This window comes from Heterodontus francisci, chromosome 37, assembly GCF_036365525.1.
Source record: "Heterodontus francisci isolate sHetFra1 chromosome 37, sHetFra1.hap1, whole genome shotgun sequence".
In the NCBI taxonomy this organism is placed as follows: domain Eukaryota; kingdom Metazoa; phylum Chordata; class Chondrichthyes; order Heterodontiformes; family Heterodontidae; genus Heterodontus; species Heterodontus francisci.
This window is the reverse complement of record NC_090407.1, coordinates 26,995,217-27,017,662: the sequence shown is the minus strand read 5'-3', so window position 1 is coordinate 27,017,662 and position 22,446 is coordinate 26,995,217. Positions and strand designations below refer to the sequence as shown.

Below are 22,446 nucleotides of genomic sequence, written 5' to 3'. Positions count from 1 at the left end.
AATTCCTGTCCTTGATTAGCTCTCTGAGCCTGTGATATGACAGAACATGTATAGGTACTCTGTTAAATATTTGCAAATAAGCTGTTTGATTGTTGGGTGCAGCCATAATTTCAAGTCACCTTTGGTCTCCTTGGAGTGTTGATCAGCAATTGCATGGGATTTACAGCACAGAAACGGGCCATTTGGCCCATCTAGTCTATGCTAGTGTTTATGCTTCATATGAGCCTCGTCCAACCCTATCTAACCTTATATTCCGCTCTCCCTCATGTGTTTATCTAGCTTCCCCTTGAATGCATTTATACTATCCATCTCAGCCAAGGTGGCAAGTTCTACATTCTGGGCTCATGGGTTCGAATCCCACCACGGCAGATGGTGAAATTTGAATTCAATTAATAAATCTGGAATTAAAAAGCTAGTCTAGTGGTGACCATGAAACCATTGTCAATTGTTGTAAAAAAAAAAAACCCATCTGGTTCACTAATGTCCTTTAGGGAAGGAAATCTGCTGTCCTTACCTGGTCTGGCCTACATGTGACTCCAGACCCACAGCAATTTGGTTAACTCTTACATGCCCTCTGAAACAGCCTAGCAAGCCACTCAGTTCAAGGGCAATTAGGGATGGGCAATAAATGCTGGCCTAGCCAGCGATGTCCACATCCCACAAACGAATAACAACAAAGTTCTCACTACTCTGGATAAAGAAGTTTTTCCTGAATTCCCTATTGGAAGATAGTCTCTAATAAATCTATTTATGACCCCTCATTCTGGTCTCGTCCACAAGTAGAAATCTTCTCTGTCTTCTCTATCAAACCCCTTTATAATTTTTAAAGACCTCCATGAGATCGCCCCTCAGTCTTCTGATTTCTAGTAAATCTTTTTTGCACCTTTTCCAGTGCCTCTTTTATAATATGGAGATGGGAGCTATAAGTGTGTACCTTAACTGTGCACAATACCTTGTGTATTCAATGAGCCTGCACAAGAAGTGAGTTTCCTTTTTTTCAGTCCCTCAATTTGAGTGAAAATGCAGGTGTGCTGCCTCTGAAAGTTGAATAGCCACCTAAGTGAGGGACAAGGTTGCTTCCCCTGTTTGGGAGCCGCGCCTGGGAAAATTCCCTCCTTCAAGACGGGTGGCAAGAAAGATGTTTTAAATAATTTCCTGTAAGACTTGGTGTAATCTCCCTGTGTGAAATCTTTCCCGTGGTGTATTCGATCTCTGAGGGTGCAAGAAGAACAGTATCAATGCAAATTCCTGAAATGGCCTCTTGCATACCCACCCTCCCTATGCTGCACTGTGGAGGCAGAACACTCTGCTATCTAGCTGCAGATGATGAATGTAAGATAGTGTGAGTGAGAGGTGATGAGTGTATGGGGTCTGTGAGTGAGATGAACAGTTTGGGGGGGTGGGGAGGAGGAGGGTAGGTTGAATGGGAGCAGCCAGAAATCATGGTCCATGTGGGAACCAATTACATAGGAAGGAAAAATCTTAATGTCCTGCAGGCTGAGTTTCAGGAGCTCGGGAGGTAATTAAAGAGCAGGATCTCACTTTCTGGATTGCTCCCAGTGCCCCGTGTTAGTGAGTTTAGGAATAGTGGGATAAGACAGGGGCTGGAGAAATGGTGCAGGAGGGAGGATTTCAGGTTCCTGGGACAGCGGGGGCTTGTTCAAGGTGGACGAGCTGCACCTCCATAGAGCTGGGACCTTGGGCCAGGTTAACTGGTGCTGTGGGGGAGGCACTAAGATGAAACATTAGAGAGGACTGGGAGAGACAAATAGTCCTAGGGTAAAGAATAGTTCAGAAATAGGAGGAATCAGATGGGGCAAGTTTACAACAGCCTAAGATGGGTTTAGAGTTCAAGTGCGTAAATGCATGTAGCGAGGTAGATGAGGTTGGTGAGCTGCAGATACAGTCGCCATGTTGGACTATGATGTAAGTGGCAATAACAGAGACCCGTCTGAAAGAAGGGGATGATTGGGAACTTAATATTGCTGGCTACAAGGTATTCAGGGAGAAATAATAGGAGGCGGGTGGCAGCATTGATCAAACAACCTTATTCCAGCACTGGAGAGGGATGATGTATGCGTGGGGTCAAAGATTGAATCTATTTGGTTAGAATTAAGGGGCAGTGGAAGAGTTGTTAGACTATTGGGTGTATACTATCGGCCACCAAATAGTGGGAAGGAGATCGAGGAGAAAATTTGTGGCAAATTACAGAAAGACACAGGAACTCCAAGGTAATGACAATGGGGCACTTCAATTATCCTAATCTAAACTGCGATAGTAACAGTGTAAAAGGCAAAAAAGGTTAGGAATTCCTGAAAGATTACTTGATCATGTTTTCAGTCCAATGAGGAAGGAAGCAGTGCTGGATCTAGTTCCAGGGAATGAGGTAGTCAAGTGGAGCATGTTTCAGTGGGGGCGCATTTGGGGAATAGTGATCATATATCATCAGGTTTAGAATAGTTCCGGAAAAGGACAAGGAACAATCTAGTATAAAAATGCTTAATTGGAGGAGAATGAACTTGAGTTGAGATGGGATCTGGCCCAGGTGGATTGGAATGAAAAATTGGTAGGCAAAACATCAAATGAGCTTCCAATGGGGAGATGGTTTGGGTGCAGAGTAGACACGTTCTCATGAGGGGGAAAGGAAGAGAATTCAAAACTGGAACACCCTGGATGACAGACGAAAAAGAGGTTAAAATAAAACAGAAATGAGATTTGTGATAAATGTTAGGTAGGTAATACAGTAGAAAATCAAGGTGAATATAGAAAGTACAGTGGAGATCCAAAGAGAATAAGAAGGGCAAAGAGAGAGTATGAAAATAGATTAGTGGCTAAGGTGAAAGGAAGCCCAAAAGTTTTTTTAAATATAGACATATAAATTGTAAAAAGGATAGTCAAAGGAATGGATGGAGCTGATTAAGGATCAAAAAGATCGTCTTGTGGAGGCAGAGGGCATGGCTGAGATACTAAAAGAATACTTAGCATGTTTTAGTGGAGGATATTGGATAGGATACGAATAAAGAGGATGTACTTAAAAGCTTGTTGGTCCTCAAAGTAGAAAAGTCACTCAGTCTGGATGGGACGCATCCCAGGTTACTGAGGGAAGTCAGGGTTGAAATTGCAGAGGCCCTGGCAAGGATTTTCAAATCCTCCTTCGATACAGAGGTGGTGCCAGAGGACTGGAGATTGCAAATGCTACACCCCTGTTTAAAAAAGGGAGAGAGATAAATCAAGTAATTATAGTCAGCTTGATGGTGGTGGTGGGAAAATTTTTAGGCACAATAATTCAAGTTAAAATGATTGGCACTTGGAAAGATATGGTGTAATAAATGAAAGCCAGCACAGATTTGGGAAAGGGAAATGGAGTTTGACCAACTTGATCGAGTTCTCTGATGAAGTAACAGAGAGGCTTTCTGAGAGTAGTACAGTTGCTGGTGTCTGTATGGACCTTCAAAAGACATTTGATAAAGTACCACACAATAGACTTGTTAGCAAAATTGAAGCCACTGGATTAAAGGGACGGTGACTGTGGATATGAAATTGGCGAAGGGGTAGAAAGCAGAGTAGTGGTGAACGGATGTTTTCTAGACTGAATTCCTAATTGGGTTTAGTAGTGAAAATCTTGATAGCTATTCTAGTCTCTTACAGTCATTATAGATGCACTTGACAGCACAATTCTACTTCACCTTATTTACATTTTTATTCATGCAAATTAAATTTGAATTGGCTGAGAACAATGACTGAGTATGTGGGCTGCTTTGCTATTTCTGGGCGAGGATTTAACTTGATAATTAAACTGAACAGAAAAAACTGGAGCAACCTTTGTGAGGAGCCCGGGGAAGGACACTGACCAACTGCAGTTCGCGTGCACCGCCCGTGCGAGGCTCCCAGTGACATCTCCCCTCTGCGTGATTGGGGCACGGAGTAGGCACAGGAAGAGTTTATGGGCAAATCGGGGCGAAAAGAATCCCTCGAGCTGAAAATAGTCCCCACGCAGTTGCTTCACATTGATGTGTTTTCCCAGGAATTGCAGAACAATTACTGGATACTTCGGTGCAATTGCTTTTCCCGGTGAAAACAGCAGAGGAGACGTGAGCAGATTCTGATTCTCCTCTGCCACCAGGTTTTCTCCCTGTCCCAGAAAGTGCCGACTCTTACAGGAGGTCATACCATGATCACTGGCTGCAACCTCAAACACGTGACTATTCTTAATGTATCAGCCCAAATGGTGAGAGTCTGTGGGCTGTTCAACCACAAGGGCATCACAGCAGAGCCTGATTCAGTCAACCAGTCTTTCTCTCTCTGCCTCTCTCGTCCTGTCTTATCTTTCATTCTCTCACTCCCTCTCTCGGTATCTTTACTTTATCTCTCTGTCTTTCTTTCTCTGTTTCTCCTTTTGTCTGTTTCTCTCTCTTTACAGGCATTTCTAACAGGGTCATGAAGTAGTGATCAGGAGAAATTTTCCCTATTTTTTTCCCCCCAAACCCCCCCCCCTCCTTCCTTCGGGCCCAGGGTTCTGAAGTCAGTGGTAGTTTCCCTATTTCTGCCTCACTTCTGATTCACTACCAGCGCACACCGGCAATCCAGTCTAGCTGTTGAGAAATAGAATGATAAAGAACTGAAAACCAACCAGAACACCTCATGAGAGGAAGTCACAGTCAGAACATTATTGCTTCATTGGGGTGGGGCACAGCAGCTAATGTTGGTCAGTCTCTCGTCCGTCTGTATTGATGATTTTACCTCTGCAGTGTGACTGAGCTGAAAGTCTGGTCTTGGCTCACGGGCAGTAATCACAGCCTCGGCAGCTTTTGCTTCTTCTGTATTTCTATTTTCACTTGTCAGGTGCTAATTTATCATTATAAAGAGGCCTCCCAATCAGAGCCTCGCTTGCTTTGTTTTATTCAGTTGCAGAACTGAGTGGGTAGCACCCGGGTAGAGTCCTTGTTCTGCGCTCTCCCAACTTCTGGTGTGTGACTGCAATGTAGGGTATGTACAGTAGCGTCTCTCTCCCACTCTGTGCACTGTCCGCAGGCTGTAAGTAGTAGTTTGTAGCTCATGCATTGCCCTATCTGGTTGTTGGTCAGTCTCGGTGCTTTGGGTTAGGGAGGGGTTAGAATCAGCAGCAGGATGGGTGGGAAGGCTGGGGTCTCCTGCTGATCACTGTCTGTGATATCTGCTGGGAAGTGTAGGAAGGGAGAGGTGGGGAGTTGCTTTCTCAGCACAGGGTTGTTAGGACACGGGGCACCCGACCAGAACCAGTTGGGGGAAGCAGAATCCAGAATAGTTTTTACAAGGACAAGATAAATATTTGGCAAAGAAGCGTTTTAAAAGCTAGGGAGCAAGAGCAGAGGACTGGGATTCATTGGAGAACTCTTTCAGGGAGCTGGCACAGTCATGATGGGCCGAATGGTCTCCCCTGCTGTAAAGTTCTGTAAGTTAAAACTGGATCAAGGTCCACAGTTGAAGGGCCTTCCATAGAATCGCGGAATGGTTGCAGCACAGATGGAATCCATTCGGCCCATTGAGTCCATGCTAGCTCCCTCCGAGGCTAGTTTCCCCCCCACCCCCCCCCCCCGCCCCTGCCGTTTTCACATAACCCTGCAAATTTCTGAACTTCAGTGCTTATCCAATACCTTGATGAAAGCCATGACTGAATCTGCCTCCACTGCACACTCGGGCAGTGCATTCCAGATCCTAACCACTCACTTAAATAAAAGCAAAATACTGCGGATGCTGGAAATCTGAAACAAAAACAAGAAATGCTGGATTCACTCAGCAGGTCTGGCAGCATCTGTGGAAAGAGAAGCAGAGTTAATGTTTCGGGTCAGTGACCCTTCTTCGGAACCACTCACTCTTTCAAAAAAAAAAACATTTCCCTCTTGTCACCTCTGGTACTTCTGCCATTCGCTGTAAGTTGGCGTCCTCTGGCTCTCGACCCTTCTGCCAATGTGAACTGTTCCTTTCTGTCTGCGCTGTCTGAACCCCTCATGATTTTGAACACCTCCATGAAACCACCTCCTCCAAGGAGAACAGCCCCAGCTTCTCCAATCTATCCGCATAACAGAAGTCCCTCACCCTAAAACCATTCTCGTAAATCTTTTCTGCACCCTTTCCAATCCCTTCACATCCGTCCTAAAGTGTGGTGCCCAGAATTGGACTCGATAATCCAGTTGAGGCCGTACCAGTGTTTTATAAAGGTTCGCCATAAATTGCTTATTTTTGTCTTTGCCTCTATTTATAAAGCCCAAGATCCCGTATGCCTTTTTAACCTTTTCCTCCACCTGCCCTGCCTCCTTTAATGATTTGTGCACATATACCTGCAGGATTCTTCCAACAGTGGGTGGGCCATGGGGAACAGCCATTAGGGTGAGGTTGTCGTGCTTACACCAGAATTTCTGGATCTTGTGCACCAGTAAGGTTCAGTGCCCTCCAGGGAGAGTGGAGGAGATTGGAAAATTCAAGACTAAAAGCTGCTGGAATGGAGCTGACAGGTGTTCAGTGTCTCCCTGAGGCCAGAACTGCCAGGGCATCTTAAGTATTCTTATTGGCCAAGAGCATAAAATCTCAAATCATTCCTGTATTCCCCAGGCTAAAATTCCTTATCTTCCCTCAGTCATTCCGAGGTTACATTCTCCTTTAAACTGTACCCAGGAGCACCTTTAATGTGTTAGGAATGTCTCTCCACACGTTTCAGGAAGGTAAAGTGAATGATTTACCAGTGGTGTCATTGCCCATCACCCCCTCTGGTTACTGACAGGAAGCAGTGGTCAGTCACTGATGTCCTCTTAGACATTCCTGATAAGAGACAGTAACTGGATCCTCTGAGGCAGTGGAGTTCAGAATTTACTGTTTAAACACACTCCACGACAGCCCCATTCAGTTGGCGAATGAACTTGAGATAAGAAGCTAAATATTCGATCTTTGCGAAGGTTGTGGCCTGGGGGCATAAATGACGACCAGCGCGACCGTCTCTCCCGCACAATCCTCTGGCAGACTGAATCTGCAGCTCTCAGCTCCCGCTCTTGCATGAGGCACCAGTGCCTACTTGCTACCTGTGAGCCAAGACAGGGAGTGTCAGCAGGCTATTCAGCCATACAAGGCATCACCGATCCTGATGCACACAAACGCCTTCCATCAGTGGGGGAGGGGCAAACCCAGACCGACTCTTCCCCTGATGTAATCTGAGGGACTGAGGGCAGTTGAAACCTCCCAACAGCGGGGAGGGGGTCTTGCTGAGATCCTTTTACTCGGCCAGAAACAGGTTTCAAACTTGAGACCTTTCATTCCACATGATTCGGTGCCTGTGCACTTGGAGGCTGGGTCATTGGCGTTTCGAGGGTGGGTGTGGCGAGCAGATCTGAAAGGCCAGATTTGCAGCAAGCTGGAATAATGGGCCTCCTGATTTCAAGCCAGGGTCGGGGCAGAAATAAATCAAGAAAAAGTCCTAACGCAAATGACAATCTGTTTAAAATAAGCTTCCTGGTCAAGTCTCTGTTTATAATACTCAGACAGACTTTAAATCGAGTGTGGGACTGTGTCTGACACTATTAAAATCTCTGGTGGTTGAGATGTGTAACCTCCAGAGAGAGGCGTCATTACTTTTTTTAACCTGACGTGATGTCCGCGCCATGCCGACTCGCCCCGCGCCATGCCGACTCGCCCCGCGCCATGCCGACTCGCCCCGCGCCATGCCGACTCGCCCCGCGCCATGCCGACTCGCCCCGCGCCATGCCGACTCGCCCCGCGCCATGCCGACTCGCCCCGCGCCATGCCGACTCGCCCCGCGCCATGCCGACTCGCCCCGCGCCATGCCGACTCGCCCCGCGCCATGCCGACTCGCCCCGCGCCATGCCGACTCGCCCCGCGCCATGCCGACCTATCCTCCTATCGCCACTTGTCGCTGATTTCCTCATCCTTGCCTTCTCCCACGAAGGAGGGGAGGCCTGATTAAATCACTCGCATGAGGCTGTCAAATCCCTCACTGCAGGAGGGGAAGCAGATCAGTGAGAATGAGTGAGTGAGTGTGGGAGGACATGGAGGGAATTAGTCAGCCCTCTTAGCCGGTCCAAATGTCCACCTCAATCTCGCCCGGCTCCTGCTGTTCTCCCTGGGATTTCCATTCCCACTCTTCACTGTCACACAGCCGGGAACCCACAGTCAGGGACATTCTGGTGAAGGCAAAGAACACGATTCTGTCTGTGGGAGGAGATTCCCTATGCTCATTGTTGGGGCTTCCGAGCAAGCCCACTATTCCAGTATGGACACAGCTCCCTCCCAACGCTTTTCCACCTTTGAAGCACCGACTCTTGCTGGGAAATGGGTTCCAATGCTGTTGGCAGCCCACACTTACCCTTACCCCACTTGGCCATTGGTCACGCGTGAGCCTAGCGAGTAAATGGCGACAGTCTATTCGACTCTGGGAGGAATCGCAGCCTAGCTCAATCCAGTGCATAACTAGGGCCAGTTATAGCTCGGGTCACTGTGCGGTGAGTTACCAGGGATTTTTTGTCGATTGTCTCCCATTGATTCCTATCACTGAACCGTGTGGGGACTGGGTAAGGACAAGATCAGGCTCACGTGGAAATGGGCTCTCTTGACTCCAGCTCTCCGCCCCCTCCCCCCACCCCCTCACTATTTAGACCAACATAAAGAACGGCCAGGTGCTGGAAGACTGGCGGCATCTGAGGAACCCATCCTTCATTGAGTGTTGGCTTTGTCAGAATAAGAGGGAATAAATTGGCAAAGTGATGCTGCATTAGTGGAATAGCCTGCTGCCAACTCACTGGTTAGGTTCACCAATGAAGAATGGCCATTTGCATGGGTTGCTAAAGGATTCACAGAACTGGAAAATCCCAGGGAGGGGAAAAGATTTTTAACCAAAAAGGCACCATGGTAACGGAATATCCCAGCATTGCTTGTCATTCAAACAATCCCTTCCCGGCTCTCAGGAAAAACAAATCCCAGTGTCACCATGAGGAACTAACATTGCGTGATGTCCATTTTGGTTCTGGTGCAGGAAGCGGAACCTTTCAAAGGTTCCATCTTCCTCTTTTCACATTACAACACTTCTGCTTCATCTTTAGCTTCCCAGTGCTGAAATCTTTTTTTTTTTAAATGTAATTTTAACTCTTCCCTGGCTGACCTACCAGCAACTCTGCACGAAAAGCCTGTGCCAGTGGGCCCCATGCCCATGATATCTCCATAGCAACAGAGCTGGCGTTCTGTCGGTTCCTGGGGCCCCGACTGCAATCCTTACCTAGGCCTCTGATTGGCGTGTGTCACAGCCCGTCATGGCAGAGTGAAGAGAATCGACCCGTCTGCACGATAAGGTGCAGGGCCCAGAGTGCAGCCCACTGGGGAGGCAGCTGCCTGTGTAGAGATTGTCACATTCATGGCAGGTCAGAGGTGAAAAGTCTGGGCCGCTGGGCAGGGAGGCAGTTGCAAGGTTTAAAGTGAACTTGACAGGTGACGTTTGTGGACTGGATTGAGATGGGCGGTGATTCCTCCCACCGTTGAACAGACTGTCGCCATTTACTCTCCAGGCACTTGTTTAACGAAGGCTGTGTGCAGCCAGATGTTGGCACGATTGGATCCTGTACCCCGATGAGAGTCAAGTGGAATAATAGGGAAAATAGGCACAAAAAAGCACAAGAGTCAGGAGGAGGGAGGGAGGGAGAGGGTGGACAGGGCTGCCTCTGAAACGCCCATTAAGAAGCTGAGATACCTGGTTCATGTCTCTGCCTCACTGCCCTCCCACCCCCGGGGAAGGGGACTGGGCTCCATCTCTTTGCTCATTTTACTTCTTTGTGATCAGGAAAATCCAATTTGGATAATGATCCGGAAACAAGATTTGAACGCTTCCTGAGACAGCTGGAACATAGGAGCAGGGGTAGGCCATTCGGCCCCTCGAGCCTGTTCGTCCATTCGATAAGATCATGGCTGATCTGGTTCTGGACTCAACTTTCCTGTCTGCCCCCCATATCTCTCAACACCCTTTCTATCAAAAATCTATCTAACTCAGTTTTGAATAAATTCAATGACCCAGCCTCCGCTGCTTTCTGGGGAAAAGAAATCCACAGACTAATGACCCTCAGAAAAAATTTCTCATCTCCGTCTTAAAAGGGAGACCTCTTCTAAAACTCTGTTCCCTAGTTCTAGTGTGTCTCAAGAGGAAACGGTATCCACTCTATCAAGTCCCCTCAGGATTTTATATGTTCTGATAAGATCACCTCTCATTCTTCTAAACTCCAATGGGGATTGGCCCAATCTGTTCAACCTTTCTCCATAAAATAATCCCTACATTCCTGGAATTAGTTGAGTGAACATTCTCTGAATTGCTTCTAATGCAATGATATCCTTTTTCAAATATGGAGACTAAAACAGTACACGCTGCTCCAGATGTGGTCTCACCAAGGCCCTGTACAACTGTAGCAAAACTTCCCTACTTGTACACCCGATTCTCCTTGAAATGAACATCTACATTCCATTTGCCTTCCTAATCACTCACTGTACCTGCATACATGGACAGGTTTGCTCATTGTGAATGCAAAACTTTGCTCAGACCTGTACTTACTGCACATAACTGAAACTGGGGGTGCCTGTACCTTTAAACGCTGGTGTTTGTGCAGTCTGCTATGGTATTTCAGGAAGCTGTGGTAACATAGAGTGGAAACGTGCCTGGACTCGAATCGGCCTGTGCACTGGAATGTGGGCAGGGTGGAGCGGCCCGGAGAGGGCAGGCTGATTCTCTCTAGGGGACGAGTCTGACTGTGTTGTGTCTGTGTACTGTTGTGTGTGTGTACCCTTGTGTTTTTATTATTTTTTACTTATTTAGAGATACAGCACTGAAACAGGCCCTTCAGCCCACTGAGTCTGTGCCGACCAACAACCACCCATTTATACTAATCCTACATTAATCCCATATTCCCTACCACATCCCCACCATTCTCCTACCACCTACCTACACTACGGGCAAGTTACAATGTCCAATTTACCCATCAACCTGCAAGTCTTTGGCTGTGGGAGGAAACCGGAGCACCCGGCGGAAACCCACAGGGAGAACTTGCAAACTCCGCACAGGCAGTACCCAGAATTGAACCCGGGTTGCTGGAGCTGTGAGGCTGCGGTGCTAACCACTGCGCCACTGTGCCGCCCTGAACATGAGAGGGAGTGGGTGTACTTTGAGTGTGGGAATGTGTGTATTAACACACTGATGCTGCTCAGAAACCCTGGCAGTGTTGGAAAGTTCCAGGTTCGTTGTCCAACCTGTGCTCAGACAGTGGATCTGGGGCAGGGTGACACCCATTCTGGCGTGGGAGAGAAACATGGAGCAAGCTAAAGAAAATTACAATAAAAGCAAAATACTGCGGATGTTGGAAGTCTGAAATCAAAACAGAAAGTGCTGGAAATACTCAGCAGGTCTGGCAGCATCTGTGGAGAGAGAAACAGGGTTAATGTTTCAGATCTGTGACCTTTCATCAGAACTGGCAAAGGTTAGAAATCGGCTTTGAGAAAATGAAAGGGGGGGGGTGGGGGGGAGTGTGAAGAAGAATAAAAGGGAGGGTGTGTGATAGGGCGGAGGGCAGGAGAGATTAAATGACAGAGATGTCACGGAACAAAAGGCAAAGTGAGCGGTTATTGTTGTAGTTAACGACAAAGCATTAGTTCATTAGCAGGATAAATGAGCTGCTCTGTCCAAAAACAAGAACATGAAAAACTAGTTTACAACCGGGTCATGCTCTGAACTTGTTGAACTCAAGGCTGAGTCCAGAGGGCTGTTTATTGCCTAATCGGAAGATGAGGTGCTGTTCCTTAAGCTGATGTTGAGCTTCACTGGAAAACTGCAGCAGGCCGAGGACAGAAACGTGGGTGTGAGAGCAAGGTGGTGAATTAAAATGACAAGCAACCGGAAGCTCGGGGTCATGCTTGCAGACTGAGCGGAGGTGTTCTGCAAAGTGGTCACCCAATCTACGTTTAGTCTTCCCAATGTAGAGGAGACTGCATTGTGAGCAGCTTATACAGTATACTAAATGAAAGACGTTCAAGTAAATAGCTGCTTCACCTGGAAGGAGTGTTTGGGGCCTTGGATAGTGAGGAGAGAGGAGGTAAAATGGCAGGTGTTACACATCCTGCAATTGCATGGGAAGGGGACAAGGGAAGGGGTGGAGGTGACCACTTCCACTACCTGCAGCGTGATGTCACCACTGAAGACATCTTCCCCTCCCCTCGCTTGTCAGTGTTCTGAAGAAATCATTCCTTCCTAGACACCCTGGTCCACTCCTCCATCGCCCCCTCAGTGCTGACCTTCGGCAGCACAGCCCTTCCCTTGGTGCCGCCCCTTGGGCAGTGCAGCCCTCCCCCCCCCCCCCCCCCCCCCCCCCCACACAGCTGCAGCTGAAAGTTGAGGCCTCTAACATATTATAGAACCAAGGCTGAGGGAAGAAGTTGAGGTAAATTTAGGAATAGAGGTTGGGCGACTCCAAGGTTGTGTTTTAAAAGCCACCGGTTGTAGGATGGAGTGAAGTCCGAGTGAAGTGAGGCGTTCACAGTTCGAGGCCAGGAGAATGAATGATGCTGCTTCCATGTTGCGCAAGCAGCTACCAAATCCCAGAAATTTACTCAAACTTGTGCCATTCACACTAGGCCCGAGCGTCATTAAACCCCAATGTAAAAGTAGCTGAGATTGAGCAGGAACTGCAGTGTAATCGAGTGTGTTTCGACGCAGTGAGGGCAAATAGAGAAGGAAGAGTGCGCACCTTGGGGCATTTTATTGTGTGGAGTCTGTCGTGTAGATTGGCCGGAAAGGCTATCCAATTCTCGCCACTGAACTGGAGCGCGAGAGCTGGGACTTGATGAGGATGTGCACAGTGCCATTCCAAAGTCTGTCAATCACTCGCTAAAAACATGCCTAGAACATATAGAGGCTGTGTGAAACTGTATGGAATCATTGTAAAGTGAACAAGCTGGGTGGGGGCTCTTCACTCAGAAGGCAGAGCTAATTGAAGTCTATCAAATTATGAAGATGTTTAAATGTAGACGTAGAGAAAATGTTTCCACTTCTGGGGGAATGAAAAACTCGGGGCTATAAATATAAGATTGCCACTAATAAATCCAATCAGGAGAAACCACCCAGAGAGTGGTTAGAATGTGGAACCTGCTACCACGTGGAGTGGTTGAGGTGAATAGTGTAGATGCATTTATGGGGAAGCTGGATAAATACAAGGGGGAGAAAGGAATAGAGGGACATGTTGATAGGCTGAGATGATAATGGGTGAGAGGAGACCCGTGTGGAACATAAACACTGGAATGGACCTGTTGGGCTGAATGGCCTGTTCCTGTGCTGTAAAATTCCATGTGCGCTTCAGCGCAGAAAAAGCCATCTGGTGAGAGACCTGCCACTACCCCTCCTCCTCCTCTCCCCCCCCCCCCCCCCCCCCACCCCCCCGGCGGTCCGGGCTCCACCCCTGCGGCCCAGAGCCAGCCCTCCCCCACCTGCGAGCACGTGGACCTTCAGCTTTTGTGACGTGGTTTGTTTTTAACTCTAACAGGTACGATGCCGGGAAGGACGGATTCATCGACCTGATGGAGCTGAAACTGATGATGGAGAAACTGGAAGCTCCACAGACTCACCTCGGACTGAAGAATATGATCAAAGAGGTGGACGAGGACTTTGACGGAAAGCTCAGCTTCCGAGAGGTAACTGGACCTGTGGGTTGGGAACTGAGGAGGTTCGCATGGTAACCTGCATGTAATAGGGATTAAAGCAAATGTCAATTACTGAACATTTGACAGGACAAAGCTTCTTCTGAACCAGTTACAGTGTTAGTGCACAATAAACCATCAGTTAACTTCAACCATTCCGGCTAATCCTTGACTATGTGTAGTCCTGTGACGTACGGGGTCCCGGTTACTGGGTTAGTTAGTGTGACGTACGGGGTCCCGGTTACTGGGTTAGTTAGTGTGACGTACGGGGTCCCGGTTACTGGGTTAGTTAGTGTGACGTACGGGGTCCCGGTTACTGGGTTAGTTAGTGTGACGTACGGGGCCCCGGTTACTGGGTTAGTTAGTGTGACGTACGGGGCCCCGGTTACTGGGTTAGTTAGTGTGACGTACGGGGTCCCGGTTACTGGGTTAGTTAGTGTGACGTACGGGGCCCCGGTTACTGGGTTAGTTAGTGCGACGTACGGGGCCCCGGTTACTGGGTTAGTTAGTGCGACGTACGGGGCCCCGGTTACTGGGTTAGTTAGTGTGACGTACGGGGCCCCGGTTACTGGGTTAGTTAGTGTGACGTACGGGGTCCCGGTTAGTTAGTGTGACGTACGGGGCCCCGGTTACTGGGTTAGTTAGTGCGACATACAGGGCCCCGGTTACTGGGTTAGTTAGTGTGACGTACGGGGCCCCGGTTACTGGGTTAGTTAGTGTGACGTACGGGGTCCCGGTTAGTTAGTGCGACGTACGGGGCCCCGGTTACTGGGTTAGTTAGTGCGACGTACGGGGCCCCGGTTACTGGGTTAGTTAGTGTGACGTACGGGGCCCCGGTTACTGGGTTAGTTAGTGTGACGTACGGGGCCCCGGTTACTGGGTTAGTTAGTGCGACGTACGGGGTCCCGGTTAGTTAGTGCGACGTACGGGGTCCCGGTTACTGGGTTAGTTAGTGCGACGTACGGGGCCCCGGTTACTGGGTTAGTTAGTGCGACGTACGGGGCCCCGGTTACTGGGTTAGTTAGTGCGACGTACGGGGCCCCGGTTACTGAGTTAGTTGATACATTGCGTACAGCAACGACTTGCATTTTTAATGTGGGGAAACCATTGCAAGATACTTCGCGGAGGCTGAACCAGAGAAGGATGAGATTAGAACCGATTCCTGGAGCTTGGCTGAAGACATTGGGATTTAAAGGATGGGAATGAGGTGGAAAGACTGGGGCTTAGGAAGGGAGTCCCAACAGGCATTTAGATTATTTCCAGGTTCCTTGCTGTATTACTTGGGCTTTGTTCCTGTCAAAGGGGCAGTGACAGCACTGGGGGGGATATTTTTCCTGTTTGTTCCTCGGATATGAGCATCACAGGGTAGGTCAGCATTTCTACTTCTTGTCCCCAATTGCCCTTGAGAAGGTGGTGGTGAGCTGTCTTCTTGAACCGCTGCAGTCCGTGTGGTGAAGGTACTCCCACAGTGCTGTTAGGGAAGGGAGTTCCAGGATGTTGGCCTATTTTGTGATGGCAGAGTCACGGAACAGTCTGTTCTGTAAACTCGTCCTGGATTCTTGGCAGCACAAACCATGTCATTTTGGTGCTTAAATTGGAATAATTTTAAATATTAGTGACAGAAGGTGCGTTTGACGTCTGGCTTAACTTGTTGACTGTGGCAATGTCCCTTTAAGTTGCATCTTCTCCTCACCCCCGCTGCCCCAATACCCAGAAGAGCAGCCCAGTCGATGAGCTGTACAAACTGGAGGATTCCCCAACTCCATCCCTCGCCTGCACTGTCCATAGCTGGTCTCGACTGGGATGGTATTGGGTGGGTGGGGGGGAGGCGGGGGGAGACCTCGTGTTGACCTCAGTGCCCCTGGGTTAGCCAGAGAAGGGTAAATAAATCCATCACCGTCTCAGCCCACAGGTGGAAGTGGCTATTTGGTTGAGACAGCTGGGCAGTAGCTGTGAAACCAAACCCAACACGGATGGAGGAAGTGCAGGCAAAGAGGCGAAAAAAACTCCACAAAATAACAAACTCCAGGAGACACTGACTGAAAGTTTCCAGGTGCTGTGCTATTACCCTCTGCTGGTCACTTTGAATACTGCAGCCAGCATGTTCCAAAGTTTAACATTTTCACAGTCATGTTTTAAGAAAATTTGGATTGCCCAGTGATTTGAATTTGGCATTGTAAATAACATATGAAAATGGGAACTGAGCACTTAAAGTTTGAATTATCTGATGATTTGAGTTAAACCACTTTTAAATTGAGAGCAGTGGACCTGCTCTGGTAATCTGGTGGGTATTGCTGCACAGAGCAATATTCTGATGGTAATCCAGTAACCTCAGCTGGAAGATTCATATGGAGAACTGGGTGGGTGGGTGGGGGGTAATTGGAGTGATGTTCTCCCCCTCTGTTATCTGCTGACTTTACCTGTCTGTCTCACTGTGACCTCCCAGTAAACACTGAAGCACAGCCTCACCATTAGGACTGGATTACTGTCCCCTCGCTTTGTCCATTCAGACCTAACAGCAACTCCGCCCTCCGCTCCCGAACACTCAGCCCTTGTTTCTGTGTTTCTGCGCTCCAGTTCCTGTTGATTTTCCGGAAGGCGGCTGCGGGCGAGTTGGCTGAAGACAGTGGTTTGCACGTTCTGGCCCAGTTGTCCGAGATCGATGTCTCCACAGAGGGAGTGAAAGGAGCCAAAACCTTCTTTGAAGCCAAAGTAAGCATCAGCCACAATTTGATAGCTTATGCCGGTTATTGGCAGTTTTTCTGTCCGTGTCAGTTCTGCTCGTTGTGTCAATTTCAGGGCTTGTGTTGAATTACATTGAGTTACAGCCCAGAAACAGGCCATTCGGCCCAACTGGTCCGTGCTGGTGTTTATGCTCCACGCCAGCCTCCTCCCACCTTGCATCATCTCACCCTATTAACCTTTGCTTCTATTTCTTTCTCCCTCATCTGCTTATCTAACTTCCCCTTAAATCGCCTCAGTCACTCGCTATGCTCGTGAGTTCTACATTGTTCACTTTCCACCTCGTGTTGATCTCTAGAATGTAGCAAGAGTCTTTACTTTAAAGTAGCTTTACTCTACTCTGCCCCAATAATGAATGTGAGCCCAACCTCAAAGCACTTCTCCCCCCGCCCCCCCCCCCCCAGTACGATGGTCCTCTCATTCATGCACAAGCTGGGCCCATTGTCTAAGAATGTTCAGGGTGTCAAAAGGCCATTCAGGCCCACTCCGTCCAGGCTGTTAATTTCTCCACAGCCCTCAATGCCTCCATTCTACAGATAACAGATCCAGCTCCCAAAGTTGCCCCCAAAATCAAGCTGCATGCCTGGGAGCTCCACATGGTGGAGAAATGGTCTTTGTTAAGGTTTGTTACTCTGACTTTGAGTCCCGTGCTTATTGTCACACGTTAGAAGGATATGTTGACAGGGTTAGAGGAAGAGAGGTGGGAGGTCGATGTTGGAGCACGAACATCAGCAGCTGGGCTGAATGGCCTCTTCCTGTGCTGCAAATTCAGTGTATTTCTGCGCTTCCGGCTCGTTTATTGCCGCCATTAGATAATTTAAAGAGTTGGATCTGGGCCTCCCTGGGTCTGTGGGCTGTGTTCACTCCACAGCTGCTCCAGTGTTTGGTTAACGTGGTGGAGGGGGGGTTCCTTTGTGGTCAAGAGTGCTTTGATCTGATAGCGAGATGGAACAAAAGGTGCGTTTCCTCTGCAGGTTCAGGCGATCAGTACCGCGAACCGATTTGAGCAGGAGATCAAGGAGGAGCAAGAGGAGAAGAAGAAGCTGGCTGAGCAGAGGAGGCAGAAGCAAGCGGCCTTCAAGGAGCTGCAGTCGGCATTCAAGTAAAACCCGTGCTCTCGCCAGAAGTGGATGAGCGGTGGGCGAAGGGGGATCCGAGAATTCCAATCCTGCCAAATCTTAGCAAAGGCGCAGACGACTGACAGCTTTTTTTGTTGTTGAAGGAATTGGGTGTGGGGGGGGGGGGGGGTGGGGGGGGGGTGGGGAGGTGTGGATTATTGACCAGCAGGAGTGGACCTGAGATAACACGGACCGAAATAACCACCTTGGGGAGGATCGAGGCCTCTCGGTCACCTCCAGTTATGGCCTCAGTCTAGCATTTCACTACCGTGCTCTACCCCTTTGGAGGGGTGAGGGTGGGTTTGGGTCTGCTGTCTGTGGACTGCCGTCCTGTGAAACAATCCTGACCAATCACAGTTTGGGTTTTTGATTGCATCAATTGACGATCTTGCTCTGTTGCTCTACTCCTGTTACTTGTCCTTGAGAAGATCCCCAGTGATTGGGGGGGGGGGGTGGGGTGGGATGGGATGTAGGGGTCCCAGGGGATGGGATCCATGCAGCTTGAGCTCCCAGTGCCCAAGTTCACGTTTTAAAAGGAACATTTTGCTGGGTGGATTAATCGGTGCCAGTCTCGACTGTGTTTGGGCTGCAGCGAGTTGTCCCAAACGCTGCCCATTCCGCAGTCGGGTCTGAGGAAAAGGCTGATCCAGGAAGTGAGCCAGGCAAACTCCTCACCCCCACTCAGGCTGAAATAACCCTCTGGAGGGGGTGTTTGCAGCATCTCTTTTCACCTGTCCAGATCTGGCCAACGTAAACTAAAAAGGAAAGGGCCCGGGGAAAATGGCTGCCCAGTCCCAGAGGCATCAGATGGATCTGTTTACTTGGGCTCTATTTTTAACAGTGCGCCTCTTGCAGAAAATAGGTTTTAAAATTGTTTTTGGGGTGGGGGGGGAGGGTGTGGCGAGGGTCAAAGTTAAATAATTGAACTTTTTGGAGACTATTTTTGTTACATGAGTTTAAAGATTTATCGTGGGATCAGCACTAAGATTTTACTCCTTGGTCAAGGTGGGGGATTGTTTTTCTGTTGCACTGTTTTGGGCGGGGGTGTGGGGACATAGTTCTCTGACGCTCAGTGGTAGGGCCTGTCCAGTAGGGTTGCTCTGTGCTTTAATGGACTGCAGTCTGGTAATTGTGGTGCACAAACATGTCTTAATCGCATCAAATGTGGTTACATTTCCTGTGTGCATTTGGAAGCCATTTAAAGCAACACCCCTCCTGCTCTTATCACCTCACTCATTCAGAGCAGGATTGGCGGGTGGGGCTTTAGTCCTTAAAACTGTTCAAACCAAAATTCATTTTTTACCTCAGGCGTCTAACCATCCAAAATCGGTAGCACACTTAACACTTTAACTGATCTGTGTCTAGTGCAGAGCTGGGGCGGAAAAGATGTAACAATCGCACTCGGGGCGAGGGGGCGGCGTTGCGGTCCCTACTGAGCCTCATTGTAAAGGCTGATTCTCTTCACTGTCCTAACGTGACGTGCTCCAAAGCCAGGGCACTTTGTCACCACCTTGGAAAGGGGGCCAGCTGCTGAGTAGGTGGGCATCGAGAGCAGTGTCTGACCTTAGCCACGGTCACCCATCCTGACATTCCCCCCCCACCCCCCCCCCCCCCCACACTGGGGTTCAATACCCAGCTAGGGGGATGGGGGGAGGAAACGGGGGTGATGTCTGCTGCCAATGGAAGTTCATTGAAAACCTCAATAATTAACTGATCGCCCTGTCGCAACAGGGGCGGGAGGAACAGAATTTGTTTTTACCAAGATTTAGTGGTGTGACTTGAATTTCCAAATATCCTGCTTAAAACAAATGGCCAGTTACAGCCTTCCAGTTGTCAGTCCTAAATATGAAGGTGGACAATGAAATCAGTACCCTTAATGTAAGCCTTTACTCTGGATCGATCTCTATCTATTGTATGTGTGTTCTGAAGGGTGATAAATGCATGGGTCTGAGGTGGGGTCTTGTGTTTCTGAGGGGTGGCAGTGAGGGGGAAGGTGTTGCTTTGAGTAATTTTAACTGATCTCCTTAAGTCTGATTACTGTGGGCTTTGTGCTCCGGTGAGTTGTTTGATACGTAGTCGGAGCAGTTTGTAAACTGTGCTGGGTTTTCCTTCAAGGGCTGAACAGCCTAGTGACCGTTTGGCTTCAGTTCGTGTTCTCCTGACTTTCCCCATCACATCGACACAAGAACCTGGCTTTCCTTTTAAAGGGCCAATGCACTGACTTAATAGTGTCGTTAACATTTTGGGTTTCTCTCCCAGCTACAGCTGGTCTCTGTTCAAGGCCCCTCTCCTACCCTGACTTTGATCAGAATGTGAGACTGGCCGTTGCCTTTTGTACATAATGCTGCTTCTGACTAACTGCAGATGGACCAACCTGAGAGGGAGCTAAGCTCAGCACTGATGAACCCTGTGGCCTCCCAATTTCCTGCCACCTTTCAGCCTTTTAGCCGGACCTGTACATCCCCAGGGTGGGAGGGGGTGGGGGAGGAGAAAGCAGCCGTTGATGGGATCATGCAGTACAGTAGGAGGCTATTGGGCCCATCGCGTCCGTGCTGCCTCTTCGGAAAAGCTATTCATTTGGTCCTTTTCCTGAGAATCATGGGGGTTCTCAAATCAATTTGCTGCAAAAAAAAAAAAATCCTGGGTGTATTTTTAACAAAAAGAAGTGCCTTTTGGGAAGAAGCATTTGGTTGTGAAAATCAGTTTCTTAAAAATTTAAGTAAAAACCGCCCCACTTACCAAAAATAAAAAGTTAGAGGGGGGTATTTAATGTTGATCATTCCCAGTTACCTTCCCGCTCTCCCCCCACTGCCCCAGGGATTCTGTGATCGGGGGCACTTGGCTAACAAATGGAATATTTTTGAAATAACCCTCTTTGCAAGCTCTCTCTGCTTGTGTGCACTTTTGAGATACACATGGTTTCTTGTGGTCCAGGGGAAAGGGGTGGGTGGGTGAGATTCGAGGAGTTGGACAGTAAATACACAGCTCAGGATGAGACTGACCCACACACCAGGGAGAGAAATTAAACAATAATACAATACTGCAGATGCTGGAAATCTGAAACAAAGTAGAACATTTTGGAAAAGTGCAACAGGGCAAGAAGTTCTACAATTAAAAGATAAATAGAACAGGAACAGTTTTCCTTTCTTTACAAGTGCTGTCTGACCACTTTTGGTGTTTCCAACCTTTTCTGTTTCTCGTATCAGAGGGGCCGGACTCTACAATGTCAACTCCAGCTCCAGCCTCTTTGTAAATGGTGTGGGTTCAGCCTACACTCGGGACTGGTTTGAACCACGCACCATGCTCTATTTAAACTGTTCTACATTCCTGTGCATGGCTAATGTTGGGGGTGAGTGGGGTTTATTCCTGTCTGCCGTTGGTCCTGTTGTGTCTGCGATATCTGTTCTAATTTTAAAAGTAATGAAGGCAGTTGCGGAGAGGGGCTAAATTACTGTTTCATGTCCACGGGCGAGCTAGTCTCTCTGCTGCTGTTGCCGAGCTTGTGGGGGCGGTGGGGGGGGGGGGTAGTGCCGCTGGTGCAGGATTTGTTTAGCTTTGCGTTCAGGCATGCACTTCCCCGGCACCCAGTGTGGCTGCTGTGATTTTGGTTCAAGTGTTTGCTTAGTCCTCACTTGCCAGTGGTATTGAAACTGGTTTGTGTTAGTTGGCCACCATGAACAGGACCATCCCCTTCCACCCTCACCACAGAGAGGGCAGGTGGAAAGACAGGACATTCCACAGCACTACTCTAAAGAGGAGAAGTGTATAAGTGACCCTGTCCCTCTGCTAGGATAGGGACCTGACCTGCCCTTTGACCCCAGGCCTGACGCACTCACTCTCTGGGCAGCGCCTGTTGCTCTCAGACAAGACGCCGGCCAGGTGATTTACTGATCGTGAAGGAAGCAGTCGTGGAACATCTTGACTGCCTCACGGTTGCTGTGATCAAACGTGGAATGTAGCCTGTGGTGACTGCTGCCTTCGAGAGTCTCTGTTGAGCAAGAGTGGCTGAGATGTGCACTCCCATCCCCATCACCAACCACTCTCTTCCCACACCCCCCACCCAAGCCTTCAATATTGCTGCATCATCTCTTACTGTCGTCTGACTGTGTCTCCTCTTAATGTCTTGGCTGTGAACTTCAAAGTTGGACAGATTAGAAGCCACTGGTGAGTCTGTCCACATACAGCATGGAGCTAGGGGATCAACATAGATTTTGTCAGAACCTTGGCATGTCCTCTCCTGCTTCTCGCCTTCAGTCGGAAAGAATCCGAGTTTATCTTTGCACGATTTGCTTTCATTGTATCTGGAGGAGGGGTGCAGTTGGGCTCTGTGCAGGTCCAACTCTTTGTGCATGTTTCTGTGTCTTACTGTGTCTGTGTGTGTCGTGTCTGTTTTTAACTCTCTGCTGTGTCTGTCTTTCACTGTTTGATTTGGAAGAATCCAAGTTTTCCCTTTGCAATTTTGCTTCTGCACGTCTTGGAATAGGAAGTGAACAGTGTTCCCAGAACAACCAGGAATTGCTGAAATCCGGAATCAGAAGGGGCTTCTGTGGTGGGCGTGGGGGACAGTGGGGTTGGGGGGGGGGGGGGGGTGGGGAGAGATAGGGTCAAACTGTCAGTAACAGGAGCCACAGGGAGAAAACTGCAACCCACTGAATTACTGCTGCACCAATGAATCTGCATAAAATTTACATAATTAATGTTGCCATCTCTTGTATATTTCACCTGTGTATACTGAAAAATACTGTATTTTCTATAATGTTGTACTGTTGCTGTCTGAAATTTCTTTGCTGGAGGAAACAGAAGCTGTGTGAAAGAAACTATTTTTGATTTTCTTACCAAAAGAATTCTAATTATACATATGTTCTAATAAATAAAATGCAGCTTA

General features: G+C 48.6%; 1 protein-coding gene across 1 annotated transcript in view; it reads left to right on the top strand.

Annotated features, from left to right (window-relative positions):
* LOC137352207 (EF-hand domain-containing protein D2-like) overlaps positions 1 to 22,446 on the top strand; it is a 28,050-nt gene extending 5,604 nt beyond the window's left edge. The window contains exons 2-4 of the mRNA XM_068017426.1: positions 13,548 to 13,695; positions 16,279 to 16,413; positions 17,418 to 22,446. Of these exons, the coding sequence (XP_067873527.1) occupies positions 13,548 to 13,695; positions 16,279 to 16,413; positions 17,418 to 17,549 (415 nt within the window). The 3' untranslated portion in view covers positions 17,550 to 22,446. The remainder of the gene's footprint in view (positions 1 to 13,547; positions 13,696 to 16,278; positions 16,414 to 17,417) is intronic.